Source organism: Drosophila miranda, chromosome 2 (genome assembly GCF_003369915.1).
Source record: "Drosophila miranda strain MSH22 chromosome 2, D.miranda_PacBio2.1, whole genome shotgun sequence".
Taxonomy (NCBI): domain Eukaryota; kingdom Metazoa; phylum Arthropoda; class Insecta; order Diptera; family Drosophilidae; genus Drosophila; species Drosophila miranda.
In genome coordinates this window covers 2,573,926-2,590,856 of record NC_046675.1, presented here as the reverse complement: position 1 = coordinate 2,590,856, position 16,931 = coordinate 2,573,926, and the positions used below count along the sequence as shown (strand labels likewise).

General features: G+C 48.9%; 6 protein-coding genes across 11 annotated transcripts in view; 2 read left to right on the top strand and 4 right to left on the bottom strand.

Moving 5' to 3' along the window:
• The window catches only part of LOC108156627 (calcium-activated potassium channel slowpoke), a 51,450-nt gene extending 49,227 nt beyond the window's left edge, over window positions 1–2,223 (bottom strand). For both annotated transcript variants that reach the window (XM_033388815.1, XM_033388823.1), the window contains exon 1: window positions 2,206–2,223. The gene's annotated coding sequence lies outside the window, so the exon portion shown is untranslated. The remainder of the gene's footprint in view (window positions 1–2,205) is intronic.
• Window positions 2,224–4,133: 1,910 nt separating this feature from the next.
• LOC108156421 (protoporphyrinogen oxidase) lies at window positions 4,134–5,778 on the top strand. The gene has a single exon (XM_017287870.2). The coding sequence runs from the start codon at window positions 4,259–4,261 to the stop codon at window positions 5,651–5,653; it is 1,395 nt and encodes a 464-aa protein (XP_017143359.1). The 5' UTR covers window positions 4,134–4,258; the 3' UTR covers window positions 5,654–5,778.
• LOC108156422 (bolA-like protein DDB_G0274169) lies at window positions 5,697–6,385 on the bottom strand. Its single transcript, XM_017287871.2, has 2 exons — window positions 6,012–6,385; window positions 5,697–5,950 (listed from the first exon to the last, which is right to left on the bottom strand). The coding sequence occupies exons 1-2, from the start codon at window positions 6,300–6,302 to the stop codon at window positions 5,792–5,794; spliced, it is 450 nt and encodes a 149-aa protein (XP_017143360.1). The 5' UTR covers window positions 6,303–6,385; the 3' UTR covers window positions 5,697–5,791.
• A 57-nt stretch (window positions 6,386–6,442) lies between these two features.
• Window positions 6,443–10,673, bottom strand: LOC108156420 (CLK4-associating serine/arginine rich protein). 4 transcript variants are annotated; one of them, XM_017287868.2, is made up of 6 exons: window positions 9,980–10,670; window positions 8,026–9,885; window positions 7,828–7,924; window positions 7,413–7,509; window positions 7,206–7,311; window positions 6,443–7,146 (listed from the first exon to the last, which is right to left on the bottom strand). In XM_017287868.2, the coding sequence occupies exons 1-6, from the start codon at window positions 10,174–10,176 to the stop codon at window positions 6,576–6,578; spliced, it is 2,928 nt and encodes a 975-aa protein (XP_017143357.1). In that variant the 5' UTR covers window positions 10,177–10,670; the 3' UTR covers window positions 6,443–6,575. The 4 variants fall into 4 exon arrangements, 2 of the variants coding, with proteins under 2 accessions (XP_017143357.1, XP_017143358.1); XM_017287869.2 differs by having other exon boundaries at window positions 9,976–10,085; XR_001775104.2 differs by lacking the exon at window positions 6,443–7,146 and having other exon boundaries at window positions 7,219–7,311; window positions 7,869–7,924; window positions 9,980–10,673.
• A 466-nt stretch (window positions 10,674–11,139) lies between these two features.
• Window positions 11,140–13,297, top strand: LOC108154795 (myb-like protein P). The gene has a single exon (XM_017285186.2). It carries the CDS (start codon window positions 11,822–11,824, stop codon window positions 13,151–13,153), a length of 1,332 nt encoding a protein of 443 aa, XP_017140675.1. The 5' UTR covers window positions 11,140–11,821; the 3' UTR covers window positions 13,154–13,297.
• Window positions 13,182–16,491, bottom strand: LOC108154791 (set1/Ash2 histone methyltransferase complex subunit ASH2). Of its 2 annotated transcripts, XM_017285181.2 has the most exons (7): window positions 16,270–16,491; window positions 16,031–16,215; window positions 15,629–15,973; window positions 14,067–14,447; window positions 13,720–14,000; window positions 13,399–13,656; window positions 13,182–13,337 (listed from the first exon to the last, which is right to left on the bottom strand). In XM_017285181.2, exons 1-7 carry the CDS (start codon window positions 16,386–16,388, stop codon window positions 13,233–13,235), a joined length of 1,674 nt encoding a protein of 557 aa, XP_017140670.1. In that variant the 5' UTR covers window positions 16,389–16,491; the 3' UTR covers window positions 13,182–13,232. The 2 variants fall into 2 exon arrangements, with proteins under 2 accessions (XP_017140670.1, XP_017140671.1); XM_017285182.2 differs by lacking the exons at window positions 15,629–15,973; window positions 16,031–16,215; window positions 16,270–16,491 and adding an exon at window positions 14,556–14,824.
• Between the last annotated feature and the right edge of the window lie 440 nt (window positions 16,492–16,931).

Here is a 16,931-nt window from a genome sequence, read left to right as displayed (position 1 = left end):
TTTTAGTCACGCTGTCAGTGGTTTATTTATTCAATGATTCGTTTATAATTTGTTTAAGTTCGTTTTCATTTCACTCATTAGTTTTGTCACATACATATGTAGTTTTTGTTTCATTTTCACTTCCATTTACAAATTTTCGTTAAAATTCCACCCAAAAAAAAGACCGTTCTTTTTTGAAAAATGTGCATTCATTGTGACTACGGAATTGGCGTTGTTTGCGGAAAATCCGGAAAAAATACGGCATTCGGAAGGAGCAAATACAAGGCGGCCAAGTAAATAAATAAATAAAGATGCGAAACAAACTTCAAAGCAAAAACAGCAGCCACTCGTTCTCTCTCTCATTTTCTATTCCCCCATGCATGGCTCTCTCTCTCTCCCTTCCCGTAACAAAATGGCGCCTGCGCCTTGTTCCGTTTCCGAATTCCGTGCAAGCGGAAGCTTTTTCTTTCAATGGGGAACGTCGCACATGAATTTGTGTTAAGCATACGCAATGTTGCAGCCAAAAATGTTTTAAAATGATATTGAATCCTTTTGACTTCATTGAATTTTGCTTAGTTCTAGCAGTTCTTGTTTTCCGCCGACAGTTTTGAAGGATCTGGGGGCAGCCAGGTAGTGGTTTTCTGTTACCTCTCTTCGTCCTAGTCTCTGTGCAGCTCCCTGCGGCATGTCGTTGAAACGGAAACACACTGCCCTAGTTTTTAGTTTCCCTTCGTGTCACACACACACACGCACATTCGCGAGCATGCTCACCCACTCACACACGCAAACAAACAACCAGGTATGGACAAAGGCGCACATATTCAGGCAGTTAACAAGCTGCTTAACGTGACTGCCAACAATGGAAAACAGGACAAAAACCGAACGAAATGAAAGTCGCATTTTCATAATAAATAAACGGGCGACACAAATTCCTGCGATTGCCTGCAATCCTCTCAAAAGAGTGGTAGTGGGAGGGCGAGGGCGAGGGCTCTGGCTCGGGCTCACGAAGAAAGGGCCACTGAAGGGGAAATGTAAACAGAGCTGAAGACTCGTTGTGGCCGCGCATTGAACTCGGGGCTTCGGTTCGGGGCTTAATTTCTTTGTAGGTATCTACTCCCTGATACGCACACACACGCACGCACTGAGATACTCTGACACACAGATACTCTCGGCCAGTGACTGACTGACACACATATACCAAGAAACGCGCCCACGAAGGCAACGAACAGCAAACGGACAACGAGTAGGAAACAACAAAAATAACATTGACGATGTGAATGTGAATGTGAATGTGAATGTGGATGCGGATGAGGACGGGGCCGAAGCGCGCAACGAGCTAACACGGTGTGGGGACAGGACTGGGACAGGGACTGGGACGACTCTCCTCGCAGGCAGAAGGGCCCCAAAACGAAACCAACGAACGATACAACTGTATCTCCGGCCTGGCCCATCGACTTTATCATCGTGTCCTTTCGCTGGGGAGCTTGTGGTGTGTTCTCGTTTTGTGCGTTTGCATGTAAAAGAAAAACTGGCTCACTGTGCCGTATCTATGTTCTTATGGATGGCGCATGTGGCTACGTGTGTGTGTGTGTTGCTTTGTAAGTGTTGATTTCAACGAATGTATCTTTTAAATGAAAATCTGCAGCACCAGCAATTGAAAACCAAAGTTTTTTCCTTATAGTTTTCCTCTTGAAGATTTCTTAAATTTAATTTTTGTTAATTTTTTGATTTATATTCCACGCGTGTTTCTTAAGAGCACACAATTTCAATTTCCATTTACAGACACTCGGCCACACACGCACACCTCTCTCGGTCATGCTATTTTAATTGAATTTCCTGTGTATATGTGTGTATAGCACATTCTCAGGTTTTTCTTCCACACAGACCGACCGTCCGTTTTCAACGGATACCGAATTTTGCACAATTGCCATTTCGTTTCTCAAAAATTATGATCATAATTGGTTGGGTTGGATTTGCGTCAGGCCATTCATGTTTTCATCCGTTTTCGTTTTCGTTTCGCCCCGTAATTGGCATACGCTGTTGGAAAATTTTTCACTTTCCTGTGTTTGTGCGTGTGTTGGTGTGGGTACAAGTCCATATACACGTATGTATATATTAAAGGCAGTTTTCTTGACACTCGACACCAGCGCACTCACACTCTCACACACTCACAGCACACATTTACACAGAGTCACACGAGACGCGCACGGAAAAATGAAGACCAACCTTTCTCGTCAGCAGCGTATACAGTTCTGTTCTGCACGATGTGAACTCGGATGACTTGTAACTCGGTGCTTGGCACACGGTTCAAGCTCGCCTTTGCCTTTGCCTTTGCCTTTGAGCTTTTTCGGAGTGTTTTTGGTGGCATGGGCCTCCGGGTATTCTCGATTATTAAAACTGGCGCCAAAATCCATTCAGTTCATGTGACCGCGTTTGTCTACATGGTGTGTGTGTGTGTTTGTGTTTAGCTGTGCCGTTAGTTTGTTGCCTGGCACACCTGGCGTATGTGAAATAATTTACAGAAATATACAGCATACTTTTAGGCACACTTAAATCTCATATACAAAATCTAAACTTATATTTGAATTATTTAGCTTCAAAGCTAAGAGGCTGATTACAATAAGGCTGCGTCATTCGTTTTTGTGCCTTTATGCTTTAACTTTGCGAGATGTTGTGGACAGCTGCTCTCGCTGGTGGTCCTGCATAAAAAAATAGCACTTGAGATACAACATTTGTTGTATTTTCTTTGCTTTGATTACTCATCTGCTCCTCCGGAGACCTGCCCACACTCCTGGCTAGCACCCCTACGTTACGTTCCCCGATCTTCAGCAGCATCTGGCCACGATTCATCTCATCCTCCACCAGATCCATAATTACAAATTTATTAGTTAGACTTAGCTTCAAACAAGTTATGCCAAATATCTCATTTGTCAATCTAAGAGTACAGGGTATAATAAGCTGTTTTCACTAATGCCGCGTCTTGCGTCTTTGCGGCTTGCCAGAGACGCAGTTTTTAAACATATGTACATTGGATAAGCATAGGTGCGTGGCAAAAAGTTAACTTATGTTTGCGATTTTGTTGCGTTTTTTCGAAATGCCTATAATCCAGAAACAATTAATTTAAACTAATTTTATCATTAGACCAACCATGTGGTTGATTTATAAAACACACGTATTTATTGGCTCTAAAACTCAATAGCTCAAATTTGTGCAAGCTTAAATACGAATTCTGAGTTATTGAGTTAATTCAATTGAGATAGGACATCGTTCAAATTACTGATTCAATTTTTTCTCCCTCTCTAGGTCACACACCTTGCACACACAATAGTCACCATGAGCAGTTACCGTGTAGATATAATGAACAAATTAACCCACTTTGGACCAGTGGTTATTCATCTGTTAAAATATAAATGTTTTTTAAATACGGCATATTTCGACATCGAATTATGATAATAATTATTCAATAAAAATCAAGAATAATAATTATAATAATAAATTTTCAATAAAAATCAAGAATAATAATTATTCAATACAAATCAAAAATAATAATAATCTTGCAAAAATAGGTACATTCATATATACATACCTATGTATATACATGTATGTATAAAACAAATGAGAATCTGTGCAAAATTAATATTTTAAATAAGCTTGGAAAAAATAATTTTTATATTAAATTAAGTAAGGTATAAAGATCTCCTTACTCGTAGCGGATACCTGTTGAATAGCAACAGTGACGTAACATTCTACACACTACGTTTCATTCCGTACACACCTTATTAAACAAAAATTCATTAGAGAGGAGTAATTTAAATTAGCACATCTTGTAGAAATATGATCTATCAACCGGATAAAACTATGTGTTCAGCTATGGAGTTCTTAGCTGGCTAGTAATATCAAATCGAATATCAAAATCGAGTAATATGGTCCAATCCTTGGCGAAGAACGATTAGCCCATTGTAGACCAAGGAGTTATTTCGAAATTCCACCGAAAATAATCAAAATTTAATCATTTTAGCACAGTTCAGCTGAAAGATATCATGGTTTTTTTTAAGTTCAAAGGAAAGGCGGCATGGATCTACAAGAAGATTTAATGCTTTCCGCCATTAACCCCCGGTCGTTGAACTGTTTAAATGGAGGGGGCTTAGGTGGACTAAGCACGTTCTGTTTTGTTCGTCATACAACGACCGTAACCGGCTTTGATAATCCTGCCAAGAAACCGGACTAACTTCGTCCTAAACACCCAGGGGAACAACAGCAAGACAGCTAAAGAATCAACATGAAAACGGCTGTGCTGGGCGGCGGCCTGAGTGGCCTCTCCGCCGGCTATTACCTGTTGCGGCGATTCGGCAATCCTCTGACCATCTACGAAGCCTCCCCGCGAGTCGGTGGCTGGATACGGACAGAGGCGCGCAGGGATCGCGACTTTATATTTGAGACTGGACCACGCACTATACGTCCCGTTGGTATACCTGGAGCCAATACGCTGGAGCTGATGGAGGAGCTGCAATTGCCCCTGAAGCCAATCCCTCGGAGTCATGTGGCGGCACGGAATCGCATGCTGTATGCCAAGGGCCAGCTGTGTATGCTGCCCAATAGTCCCAGAGGACTGTTTGGCGTCAAGCCGCCATTCACTCAACCCCTGTATAAGGCACTGCTCCACGATCTGTTCACGGGGAGGACTCTGGCCAGGAACGGGGACGAGTCGATATACAGCTTTGCCGAGCGCCGCTTTGGCAAGGAGATAGCCGAATACGCCATCAGCCCCATGATCTGTGGCATTTGCGCCGGCGATGCCAAGCAGATCAGCGTTCGCTTCCTAATGGAGGAACTTTTCGAGAAGGAGCAGAAATACGGCGGCGTGCTCAAGGGCACCCTATATGCCCGCTTCGAGGACAATTTAGGACAAGATCAGCCTAAACTCCATGTCCAGGACCTGCAGGAGAAGTGGGCGATGTACAGCATCGAGGGTGGATTGGAGGTACTGCCTCGAGCCATGCGCAAGTATCTCGGCCAACACAACGTCAACGTGCAGCTAAACAACGCGTGCAAGGCTTTGACATTCAGCAAAAGTGGAGTCCGCATGTCCTTACGCAATGCTGATGTCCCTGTGGACCATGTCGTGAGCTCCCTGCCAGCCTACAAACTGGCTCCACTCTTGAAGCCACAGCACCCCTCGCTGTGCGAGCAGCTCCTGGAGATTCCCTATGTGGATGTAGTGGTCGTCAACATTCAGTATAATGGCAATCAGCTCAAGCAGGACGGCTTCGGTCTGCTGGTGCCTCCCGTCGAAAAGCTGCCCATTTTGGGTATTATCTTTGATAGCTGCTGCTTTGACATGAACGGCAACACGGTGCTAACCGTGATGATGGGCGGTCATTGGTTCGACCAATGGTTTGGCCATCAACCCAGCCAGAAGCAGATTCTCGATATTGCCACCAAGTACGTGCGCCAGATACTCGACATCCAGGAGGAGCCCAATTTCAGTCGCGTCCACATTCTCCTCAAGTGCATTCCACAGTATACCGTGGGCCACAAGGAACGCGTGAAGAGGATCCGCAAGTATCTGAAGGACTACAAGCTGCCCTTGTCGCTGTGCGGTGCTGCCTTCGATGGCGTAGGCATCAACGATGTTATACTGTCGGCTCGTCGTCAGGTGGACGCCATACCGTAGTCCTTATTGATTTCCCCCGTTTGCTCCCAGTTAAAAGATCATATTTTTTGGCCTTTTCTGTAAATTTCCTAAGCTGGTTTGTGTGTAGTATTCTTTTTGTACATAAAGATTCCACGTAGCCGTTATCGACGCTTCGTTTTACTTGCCAAAGCCGCCGAGGCACGGCGGACTCTTCTCTGGTTCCTGCTCAGGCTCCCACTGCTTCGGCGTCTTGGCCTCAATGGAAAGAGCGTGCATGAACTCAAACCCGGCTGCCGTCAGCGCGTTCTTCACTGTGTCGTTGACCAATCGATGGCGCTACAAGAATTTCACACTTCATCAATTAAACACCATCAATTTCGGGTCACAAACGCTGTACCTTGATTAGAGTCAGATCATTGAACTTCTCCGAAACCACCAGCACTCGAAAGTGGGACTCGGACATCTTGGGCACATTGTGCTGGGGCGATTCGTTAATAACTTCCAGGAACACCGGTTTCAGTTCGGTTGTGAGCGCCTTTCTCATGGCCGTCTCAATGGGTGGATACTGTGTCGCCTGCGACATGGTAGCCTTGGAGTATATGTAGCCTAGGGCGCTGCTTCTGGGGGCAAGTTGAGTCAGTTTTTGTGCGGAAACTCCAGCAATACTACGAAAAGTTGAGGCTAACATGTTTTCCAGTTTACTTCGCACACACACAGCTGTTCACGATTACATAAACCAGCTGGGCACCCAGAGCTGCATTCCCAGCAAACTATCGGTAGCGCTATCGAATTTGAGTTTCAGAATGGGGGGAAAATCGAAGGCCTGTGTTTTATATCTAAAATTACTTTATTTGGGTGCCAAAATCAACAGTTGACGCTCTCCGCGCACTAAAAAAGTGTCTTATGTCTAAAAACAATTATGCGACAGTATTGTGTGTCCAAAACACATTTCACAGTCGATTTAATAGTCAACCAGTTTCTTGAGTTTTGGCGGTGCCGAGATGACGACACGTCCCCGACTTGGGCCACTGTTGCTTCTTTGGGCATGCTCCGAATCCCGGTCCCTGTCTCGCCCACCACGAGTCCTTTCCTGATGCTGCTGCTGTTGCTGCTGGTGATACTGTTGCCTGTACCGCTCACGTTCTCGATTCCTTTCCATACTCCGTTCGCGTTGTCGCCGACGCCTCGACTGACTGCGACGACTGCGTGATCCCCTCCGCTCGCGGCTTCCACTACGCCGACGGCTGTGCGAACGGCGCTTCCGGTCCATGCGGCTCCCGCTCCTCGAGCGCGATCTCTGCCTGCGTTTGTACCTTGGACTGGGACTACAAGTGCGCCGCCGCCGCTCGGTTCGACTGTTGCTCCTCCTAGTGGGCTGCTCGACAGGACTCCGCTTGCGACTGCGGGATCTGCTGCGACTGCGACGGGTCGGGGGCTGCGGGAGCTGGCTCTCCGACGCTTCCGACTCCCCATCACTGCCCGACAGCTTGCCACTGGAGGGCGTGCCGTACTTGTGCCGCAACTCGCGGCGCCTGTGAATATAGAGATGTGAGAGGACTGACCAAGAGCCACCCACAAGCACGATACCCACCTTCTACGAAGCTTCAGCGCCAGTTCGCGCATCTCATCCTCGCGCTCCTGCTGCTGTTGACGCTCTCGCTCCGTCTTCTCAATCTCAGCTCGCTTATCGGCCTTATCTGAAAAGTGTATTCTCTGTTTAGTATGGATCTACTCTGGGCGGGACTGTCTACTAATGCATTTGGTGAACATCACACTACTACACTCCGAAGTGGCTTACATTGCCGGTTGAGCAGGTTCTGCATTTTCCGCTTAAGACGCTCGCGCAGATTGGGTCGTCCACTGCTACTGCCCCATTGTCCGTGTCCAGAGTGTCCCTGTAAGAAGCACCCCCAAGCGCATGTTTAGCAAGTTTCAGGTTAAGGTTTCATAGGGGGAGCAGTAGGAGTCAGTTGCGGTCGAAAGTGCTGTGTTCTGTCCGACAAAAAAACTGGACACAAAACGGATGCATCAACAGGGGATCGATCATACTGAGTAGTCACATAGTCAAAGGACCTTTAGAGTGGTATAACTGTCATTGATTTGGTTTTGATTTTGGTTTTGGATTTTGAGCAGGTTTAAGGTTAAGACGTGAAAATTTTGGTGGTGTACTCCGGTTGGGTGAGGCAATGAGACACTTGGCTTTGCTTACTGACTTTGGTTTCGGTAGCAGAACTATATTTGCCTGTTTGATTACCCGTGCTGCATGTTGACGGCATCGCTGGGTGGTGGAGCGCATGCGATCGCTCTGACCTGAAACAGAGACGGAATAAACCCATTTAGATGACAATCGAAGGGCTGCTAAGGGTGGTTCTGCCTCTACTTTACCGCTGGCGCTGCATCACCAAACTTACGCAGTATCCGCTTCCATTTCATCGGAATCATCGGCTGGTTGCTTATTGCTCTCTGGCTGCAGCTGCTCCTCGTTCTCGCTGGCCTCGCTGTTCTCGCCGCCTTCCGACAACGATGAGGAGGAGGTATCGTTGGCTCGTTTCCGGCCATAGTAACGTTTGAGTGGCGGCGGCGGTGCCTCCACCACCTGCGGTAGGGCGGGTACGGGAACTGCGGGAGCTACGGGAGCTGGAGTCGTCGTGGTCAAGCCGAGGACTCGCGTGGGCAACGGATAACTAATCATGGGCGGGGCTGGTGCCCTAGGCTGTTGCAGTTGCTGCTGCTGTTGCTGTTGCTGCTGCTGGAGTAGCTTCACCGCTGTCAAAGTGGATGTGGTTGTTGTTGTGGTTGTTGTACTCAGGCAGTAGCCGCCTTCCGCCGCTGGAGGAGCCGGCGGTGGTGAGGTCTTCTTTTTGGTGCGACTGCGACGACCGGAATGGGAGCGAGAGCGCGAGCGACTGCGTCTTCTGCGTCCCGCCTCAAAGGAACTGGCACTGGAACTGCGCGAGGAGTAAGAGAACCGCTTTCGTGATCGCTTGTAGCTGGGACTGCGGCTCTTGTAGCGTTTCCAGGAGCCAGACCGAGAGCGAGAGCGGGAACGAGACCGCGATCGAGACCTCGATCGGGACCTAGATCTCGAGTAGTACCTGCGCCGACGTCTGGACCGTGTCCGGCTGCGTCTGCGGTAGCTGCGACTTCGGCGATTTCGTCGCCGGCTGCCGCTGCGACTCCTACTGCCGGATGCACTGCGGGACCGTGACCGAGAACGCGTCCGACGGCGACCACGGCGCTTGGTCGTCTCGTTCATCAGCTTCAGCTTGTCCAGATTATCCTTGACCTTCTGGGCATACGTGACAGAGCCGCCAGCACCGGAGCTGGCGATGGCCGCCCCAGTGCTAGCGTTGATGCAGGATTCGCCCAGTGTGGGGCCGGGCTTGGACAGATTAATGGTGATCTTCGAGTGCGGCTGCATTTCGTCCTCGCCGCCAAATGAGGTAATATAGGTGATCTTCTCGGGCCCAGCCTCGGCCGGGGAGGGTGAGCGTGACTCGCTCTCCTCCTCTTTATCGTTCTTGCCCCCCTTCTTGTCTTCCTTGGCCGCATAGCTGGGCGGGCTGAACGGCCGATTGGCAATGCGTCGCTCCTTCTGCGCCCGCCGTTCTCTGCGCGACTTGCGGCCGCTCAGCAGCATCTTCTCCTGCTCCTCCTCGCGGGCAATGCGCAGGGCATCGGCCTCGTCTGCATCCTTGGTGAGATGCGAGAAGAAATCATTGCTCTTCATGCCATAGTTCCGCCCACAGGCGTTCAGCTCGTGGGCCTGGGCCGTGTCCAGCTTCCCAATGTCTATGGACACGTCCATGTCGATGTCCGAGTCCGATTCATCGGAACCTTCGCCCTTGTCGCCGCCGCCTGTGGCGGTAGCTGTGGCCCCTGCTGCTGGCGCGTTCATGGAATGGCCAAAGGGCTGTGGTCCAATTGTGGCTGCTCCCGCATCGCCCGCATCCTCATAGGAATAGCCAATGGTGGCGCCTCCCGTCTTCTGCTTTTTCTTGGCCAGATTGCGCTCCGCCTCCAGCTGGGCATTGGCCCCAAACTGCTCCTCGAGGTACAGCTGGTGCAGAAACTTGTCCTCGCTGACATTCAGGAAGTCGTTCTGGGCCAGAATCCGGTAGCGTTCGTAGTTCAACTGCCGCTCCTCGGCCGTCATGTCCGTGTCCGCATCGCCACCCTCGCCGCTCTTGCCCACAGGCGGAATGTAGTCCAAATGGGCGCGCACATCGAACCGATCAATCAGATTGTCCTGCTGTCCCTGCCACGGCACACTGCAAAGAACAAGGACATGTGCACTTTAGCCACGTTTCGCTTTGCATAATTGAAAGGAAAGGCAAAGAAAATTTTAAACTCAATATCACTTGCATGATGGCGGCACCATCGCCCGCTGCCGCTACCGCTGCGTCCAGGTAAATCTTGCTCCGCCTGCCATGAAGCTGCAGGAACTGTGTGGGATCCGCCTGGATTTTATCGTAGAAATATTGCCGGCGCTCCGCCCGCTTGCGGTAGTCCACAATCAAACCGCGTATCTTGCGCTCTTGCTTGCGAGCCTCATGCCACATAATTAATAGCTTGGCGCGCCACGCGGCGACGCACTTATTTTCTCACGTGAACTTCTTTAAATCCGGCAAACAATTAATAGGAAAAAGGGGGCGCACAATCAGCAACACCTTTTACAGCAAACACCACGCCCTTCCAATATTTAGACCGATTTTACCGGCCTTTGGATCAATAACCGCACCGCCATCGTCAAATAGTAGTATTTGATTGTGTCATTTAATGAACAAAAAACAAAAGCATAAAACGTAAGAGTGTGCAGTAAGTGTACTTTCGCGTGCGCCAACAATTGTTTATCAATTCGATTTTAGTCTCGAGGTTTCAAGTTCTGTGTCTGCATATGTTTACGGGGTCGCGTCGAAAAAATTTCTGAGACTTTGCCACTTTGATCAATCTGATTGCCGCATTATACCGCCGAAAAGAGAAATATAAAAAAATCTCGGTTCAAAATTCACGGCGGCGAAATTCATCATCCCCTTTTAGGGGCCTATTTTAGAAATGGCTGCGAAAAGTTGGGTATGGTAACAGCCAATTCGGCCCAGAAAATGCAACGTTTTCAAGGTAGAATCCACACCTTTCGTTACATACCTTGGCATACAAATCGGCTTTTTACCTTCAAGGTATATTATCAGTCAGGTTCATATGAAACTTATAATTTGCCTTGGCTGTTTTTTTGCCTAGTGTCCATACCCCTTTATAATAACCCATTAAAAAAGACGACTCGTCTGACTCCAAAAAATACCGCAAAATATCGCGTCGAAAAAGTGTCTAAGACTTTTCTTTACTTTGTAGTTGCATTTTCCTACCATTCAGTGTGACTAACCCTCAGAAATATACCGAAATATACCGTAAACATACGGATGAAAAAACGAACTTCGTATTTTAAACCTCATTATTTAAACAGGATAACAATTTGATTCTAAGAACAAAAAAAATTCATAAAACTTTTGAGAGAAAGGGGGTGTGGACTGCAGGTATAACGGCCCAGAAAATGCAACGCATGCAGGTAGAATCCCCCCTTTTTATAGCATACCACGAGAAAAAATTGTATTTCTCTGATCTGATACAAAAATTAAGTGTAATTAAAGTATTTAAATGGCAACTGAAAGACCGACTGACTGATACATATAACGCCAAAACCATCCAATAGAATTCTATTTTTGAATCTGTGCAACGACCAGGGCTGGACGATGTAAAACCATGTTGGGGCGAACTCTCAGAAATGGCGTGTATACATACAATAATTTATGGTTTAATAGTTTCAATAATACAATTTTATTAATTAATGTAAATTAGTCGCAAAAGCAAAAACGTCTCATGTGACCGTTAAACATCTGCAAATGGAAAGTCTTATTTTTTGAACCAACGACCATTATTTATTTTCGCTGTTGGCAGCGCCGCTGGGCGGGATCTGCGGCTGCGCATTGGCTTGGGGGATGGAAAACAACAAAAGGATAATAGATAACAAGCAAAACTGGAATGAGCCACAACACAACAATTGTCTCTCGGCGCCTTTTGCGGCATCGATTTTAAGGGGGACACATCCACATCCGCACATCACACACATCCTTTGCAGACAGGACAGCAGGACAGGGAGACTGGGATTTAGCAAACTAGAACAAGACCAGCAAGTTTGCGGAACCAGTTTTAATGTCAGATAGACGTTACTATTTCACATCAGAGCAACGATACAATACCCCGGGCGCCTTGGACAATGATTGTGCCGAAGATGGGCTTTTGTATCCCCGCCGGGATAGCAACAATGATAACGAAGACGACAACGACAACGACAACGACAATGGGGCCAATGAGGACAATGAGCCGGATGCGGACAAGGACGACGACTCTGAGTTCCTGCAGGACGTGCCCTACTCATCCAGCAGCATTGACCGCAGCTCTGTGGGCTCCATACCCTGGGCAGACGATGCCATCAAGAAGAACCTGCTGGACTGGGAGCGGGTGGAGCGCATGCTGAGCGGTGAGGAGGAGCTGCCAGAAAAGGAGCCAGAGCTCCGGCACGAGATCGCCGATTGGCAGCACAAGTTCCCCATGCTGGTGGGCCGGAAAGTGGGAATGCGGTCGCTGCGCCATCAGAGCTTCGACAGCCAAACGAGGCGCGACGACGAGTCCGTGGACATAGATTCCATTTCAAATCTGAGTCTGAACTCGCTGGACGATGATGATGATGAGGATATTGAGGACGATGGCTTTCTAACACCCACGGCAGAGCCCCAGAAAGAGCACCAGCAGCCTCGCAGCTATCTGCGCCCCACCCACAATCTGGTGGACCTCCTGGATCGCGATCTGCGCGTCACTTCGGTGTCGGTGAAGCTGCTTAAGCGACAACGCTCCCAGCAGCAGCAACAACACCACCAACCACAGCAGCTGCCCCAAAAACTGAACTCGGCCACGCCCCAGTCGGCACGCCTGCGGATGCCGCCCATACTGAACGTCCTGGACACGAATCGTCGGTTTCGCGGCCTCCTCAACAACCGCAGCTTCGTGCAGCTAACGCAGGTCCAGCAGCAGCAGCAGCAACAACAACAGCAGGCCAAATCGGCGGCCCTGACTCATGCGAGCAGTGCAGAGCGTCGACAGTATCAGTATCACCATGCGGGCAACCGCTCCGCCTGGCACATGCCGATGGCCGCCAGCCGATTCTTCTCGAACAACAAGAACGCCATTGTGCTGCCGGCATTGAATCTGAGTCGCCACAGGGACTACGGCAGAGCCACGGCCGCCACCACAACGGCCACGTCCAGCCAGAGCAACTCGAGCGGCGGCGGCGGGCACAATAGTCACAGCAACAGCAACAGTTCCTCTCGCACCCTGCATCCATTCGCGCTGCCGACCAACTCGAGCAACACACCGTCGACGGGTCGCTCGATCTCGGCTGCAGTGCACCACCCGCGCTCGGAGTTTGTCTCCAACAGTGCCTTCTACATACCGTACAGTGCCTCGAAATTCAAAGCCTTCAAGTAACCTCATGACATGTATACAACTAGCAATAAAACTGAACTTAAAGGAGGCTTTATTGGTCTTTATTCCTTGCAGACGGAAGCTACAAGCCAATGTTGTCCAGTCGCAGACGGCCATCGTGTTCGGTTAGGTAGAGGGTATCGGCTAGGCATTGCTCTGTTATGAGCTCCTCCACACGGTCGTTCATCTACGGAAGAGAGGAGATTATTCAGAAGGTGCGTCGGGAGATGGAGAAATTTCCTGCTTACCCCTTTTGCATTACGATCGCCAAGCACATCGGGATACTTGAAGGCTGGGCCAAAGTTCACGCTCACAGTGGCACTCTTGTGTATGGATATGGCGGGAAAATAGCTACCCGCATAGATGTCCTCGAAGGCCACGCCCTGCGACTCTCCATTCTTGAAGAACTCGATGCGGCTGCCCTGCAGTATGTGAAGATTCTTGAGCGTTTCATTGATCTTATCCTTGTCCTCGTAGTACAGATGTGACTTGAACTTCACCAGCGGCTGTAAAGGATTTCCAGTTTCCAGTCAGAAACATGGGCATGACGGTGTATAGGCATGTCTTACCCGATCCTTAAATGTATTTGGCAGATACTCCAGAGATGCCTCCTGAGGCAGCTCAATAAGGAATCCCAGGGTATCGCCCTCCATGTAGGATTCGCTGTAGTGCTTGCCATGGCTCTCTGTGAACTTGGTGCCCTTGCGCGATCGCCAGGAGTAGCCGAACTTGTCGTAGCCCAGCGGGGCCTGTAGATTGCCATACTCTCGACCCCACCCCAAGCGCGTTGCAGCTCCCTCGGGCATCTCCTCGATGGTGATCTCGTAGTACCAGCAGCCGCGATTAACAGCTGCAAATGGGTGGGGAAATCAGTCGCTTAGATCTCAGCTGGGAGCTTTATTCTATGCGTACTTACAGTGTGTGGCCCGCACCATGCAGTAGCCACGCTCCCCCGTCACCGCCAGTCGATCCTCGCTGATCTTCAGCTGAGGCGCCCGATCGTGCAGGGCCAGCAGGACCGCATGGGGAACCAGGGTGCGGTACAGCCAGCCTGGTATGGGCTTGCCCGCCCAGTCTGAGCTCTCGTCGAACTCCTGCCTGAATGGAGCATGCGGATCGGGCTCGGCCAGTATGTAGCGATAGCCGTCCTTGTTGAACGGATGTTCCAGGGGATAGCCATGTGGTGGCAGCTTCACGTTGGCCGTAATGTCGGAGCTGGGGCGGCCCTTCTTCCCGGTGGGTCCCGAATCTGTTCCAGGAAATTTGCGCTTCTGCCTGTTGTTCTTGGCAAGATTTGCTGCGGAGAGGGAGTGGGAGAGGTGTTAACTGCTGCGGGCGTACGTGACCGGCCATAAAAGGGATTTGGGGCAAAGTTCGTTTCGGATTGCAGTTATTACAGGCTTACATTCCTCCTCGTTGAGGCTGGCCAACGTTGACGTCATTGCAGGACACAAAAATTAAAACAATAAATGAGGAGAAGAGAAACCCAAAGAGAGGAAGAAAACTACAAATTGCGTCGCGCTTAAAATCAAAAGCAAAACCAAAATCAAATTAAAATCAATTCCACACACACGCAGAGCGCGGGGCGGCGAAGCCAGCAAAATATACAACAAAATAAAAAGCGTAACTATTTTTCTTTTTTGCAATGAATGAGTTCTGAGCGAGGAGTGCTTCTGATAGCCCCACCCCGCCCCACAATCTTAATACGTGGGGCCTACCAGATGTGCGCTCGGACCAACGGGCCAAGGCAAGGTACCGGAATGGAAGGTAAGTCAGCCCGAGGGTAGGCGCCTCAAGACTTTTGTGCAAACACCAACCCATACACATGTATATATGTTGCGTATGTTTTGCTATTTTCTGATAGAATTTTGAACAATGGGAATCCCCAGAAAGAGGGACGCCTTACCTTCCATTTAGCATGCCTTGCACTGGCTCTCTTTCGGTATCTGTGTTTTGGCACGACTCTTGCATGTGTGTGTGTGTGTGAGAGAGTGTGTGCGAATACAGTGGCCAAACAGAAACTATGCGAAACGATCTTGGGCTTTCCTTCTCGCTCTTTCAATTGTTTGATTCGCAAGCACACGCAGAACAGCCGGGGCCATAGAGAGAGGAGGGGAACTTTTGTTTGGGTAGGTGGGAGACAGTATGCAAAGCAGAATGAGCAATAAATACTGCAACTTCAGAGACGAGAGACCCCAAAATCAGCTGTACAGACGGTGTTGTCCATTTAGCTTTTCCGCCAGAAATTTGGCCCTGACAACCTGTGGATTCTGCGTATGTGGATTTGGCTGAGGAGGAATGGAGTCACGTCTGTTTTGTTCCAAGGTAGTCTCTCAGTATAGTTTCGGATAGAGTGCATGTCGAAACTGATCATATGATCATTAGATATTAAACAACAGATAGAAACGAAGCTCTTCTACCACCGATCTACTGATCTATGTTTTCGGCCCCCAAATCTAGTGTTTCTGTAAGTCTCACCTTGTGTATAGCCATCCTCGGTGAGCCGCAGAGCACCCGTCTTGCTCATGCTCTCATAGTTGGGCTTGATGAGGCGCAGGTCCTGGTGGAACAGCCCGTACATGGCACCGTGCTCCAAATGCTCCTCGTAGGTGAAGAGGGTTTGCACATCCTTGACCAGGGAACGCTGGACGGTGCTGTACCAGGACTGGGTGAGACGGCGCGGCATTGTGGTCATGGCCTCCCAGTACTGCTCGATGTAGGGAATGATCTCCTTGTCCTTGCTAAATTGGATTTGACGCTTGCCATCACGCAACGCCGCCTGCTGCATGTTGGCAATGGCGCAGTGGCACATCTGGGAAATGGCTGAAAGAAGGCAATCCATTATGTGACCACGACAAGTAAAGATCTAGTTCCACTTACTGGCCTGGCTCTTGCGGAAATTCTCCAGACCCGTGGCGGAGCAATTTTTGCAGACGAACACATAATTGGTGATGAATGGCAGTAGTTTTCCCTTGCCCAGCTGGTAGGACACGCAGGACTCGTGGACCCAGCGCGAACAGGTGGCACAGAGCAGCTCGACGAGGTTCAGGTTGCGCTCTTTCCCGCTAAAATGCAGAATGTTCTTATCATTTGTTCGCTAATTACAGCGATGGTCATACCAATAACAAAAGCCGGCCGCCGCCGCTCGCTGCTCTGCGGATTTCTCCTCTTCAGTCGGGAAATTAACGTCGGAACTGGACTCTGTGGGTGAGCTGGTCTCCATTGGGCCCTCTTCCATGGCAGTGTATAAAATCAGTCTTTCTTTTTAATTCACAAAATCATGTAAACAATGACAAAAAGTCGCCAAGTGTTACCATGTCCTAGGGCTGCACAGCCATCGATTGTTTTGGATAGATTTTTTCGTACATCGATATATTATAAAGAAAATAAGGATTTCAAAGGATTTCAAAATTAAGGTAAGGTAATGAGCGCAACTAGGTCGGAGCAAATTAAAGGTTCCACCAAGTATTATCTAAAATATTCGATGGTCTTGCAGTAATATTATTACGTATTGCACCGTTGGTTTGTGTGGGCGCCAGAAAGAAATAGATGGTATAGAATTGGGGAAATGTTTCTCCTCCCAGGGTCCACTGAACGTGGAAACTAGTCAGTCTCTGCTTTAAAGCTATTTCAACGAAATTAAAGTCTTCTTAAGAGACCAAGAATAGCTATCGGGATCGAAATATATAGGTCACCTGTTTAATTAGAATGGGGGTTAAGTGGGCTAACTTCGTCTTTGTTCATCGGTATACTTACGGTATATTTTGAAAATGATACGGTT

Excerpts from the sequence above, each read along its gene's own strand:
- LOC108156421 (XM_017287870.2), top strand. The coding sequence starts at position 4,259 with ATGAAAACGGCTGTGCTGGGCGGCGGCCTGAGTGGCCTCTCCGCCGGC.
- LOC108156422 (XM_017287871.2), bottom strand. The coding sequence starts at position 6,302 with ATGTTAGCCTCAACTTTTCGTAGTATTGCTGGAGTTTCCGCACAAAAA. Across the intron at positions 5,951-6,011 it reads ATGATCTGACTCTAATCAAG|CGCCATCGATTGGTCAACGA; the intron begins GTACAGCGTTTG and ends AAATTCTTGTAG.
- LOC108156420 (XM_017287868.2), bottom strand. The coding sequence starts at position 10,176 with ATGTGGCATGAGGCTCGCAAGCAAGAGCGCAAGATACGCGGTTTGATT. Across the intron at positions 9,886-9,979 it reads GGCGATGGTGCCGCCATCAT|TGTGCCGTGGCAGGGACAGC; the intron begins GCAAGTGATATT and ends TGTTCTTTGCAG. Across the intron at positions 7,312-7,412 it reads GAACCTGCTCAACCGGCAAT|ATAAGGCCGATAAGCGAGCT; the intron begins GTAAGCCACTTC and ends TACACTTTTCAG.
- LOC108154795 (XM_017285186.2), top strand. The coding sequence starts at position 11,822 with ATGTCAGATAGACGTTACTATTTCACATCAGAGCAACGATACAATACC.
- LOC108154791 (XM_017285181.2), bottom strand. The coding sequence starts at position 16,388 with ATGGAAGAGGGCCCAATGGAGACCAGCTCACCCACAGAGTCCAGTTCC. Across the intron at positions 15,974-16,030 it reads TTTCCGCAAGAGCCAGGCCA|CCATTTCCCAGATGTGCCAC; the intron begins GTAAGTGGAACT and ends GCCTTCTTTCAG. Across the intron at positions 14,448-15,628 it reads CGAGGATGGCTATACACAAG|CAAATCTTGCCAAGAACAAC; the intron begins GTGAGACTTACA and ends CCCTCTCCGCAG.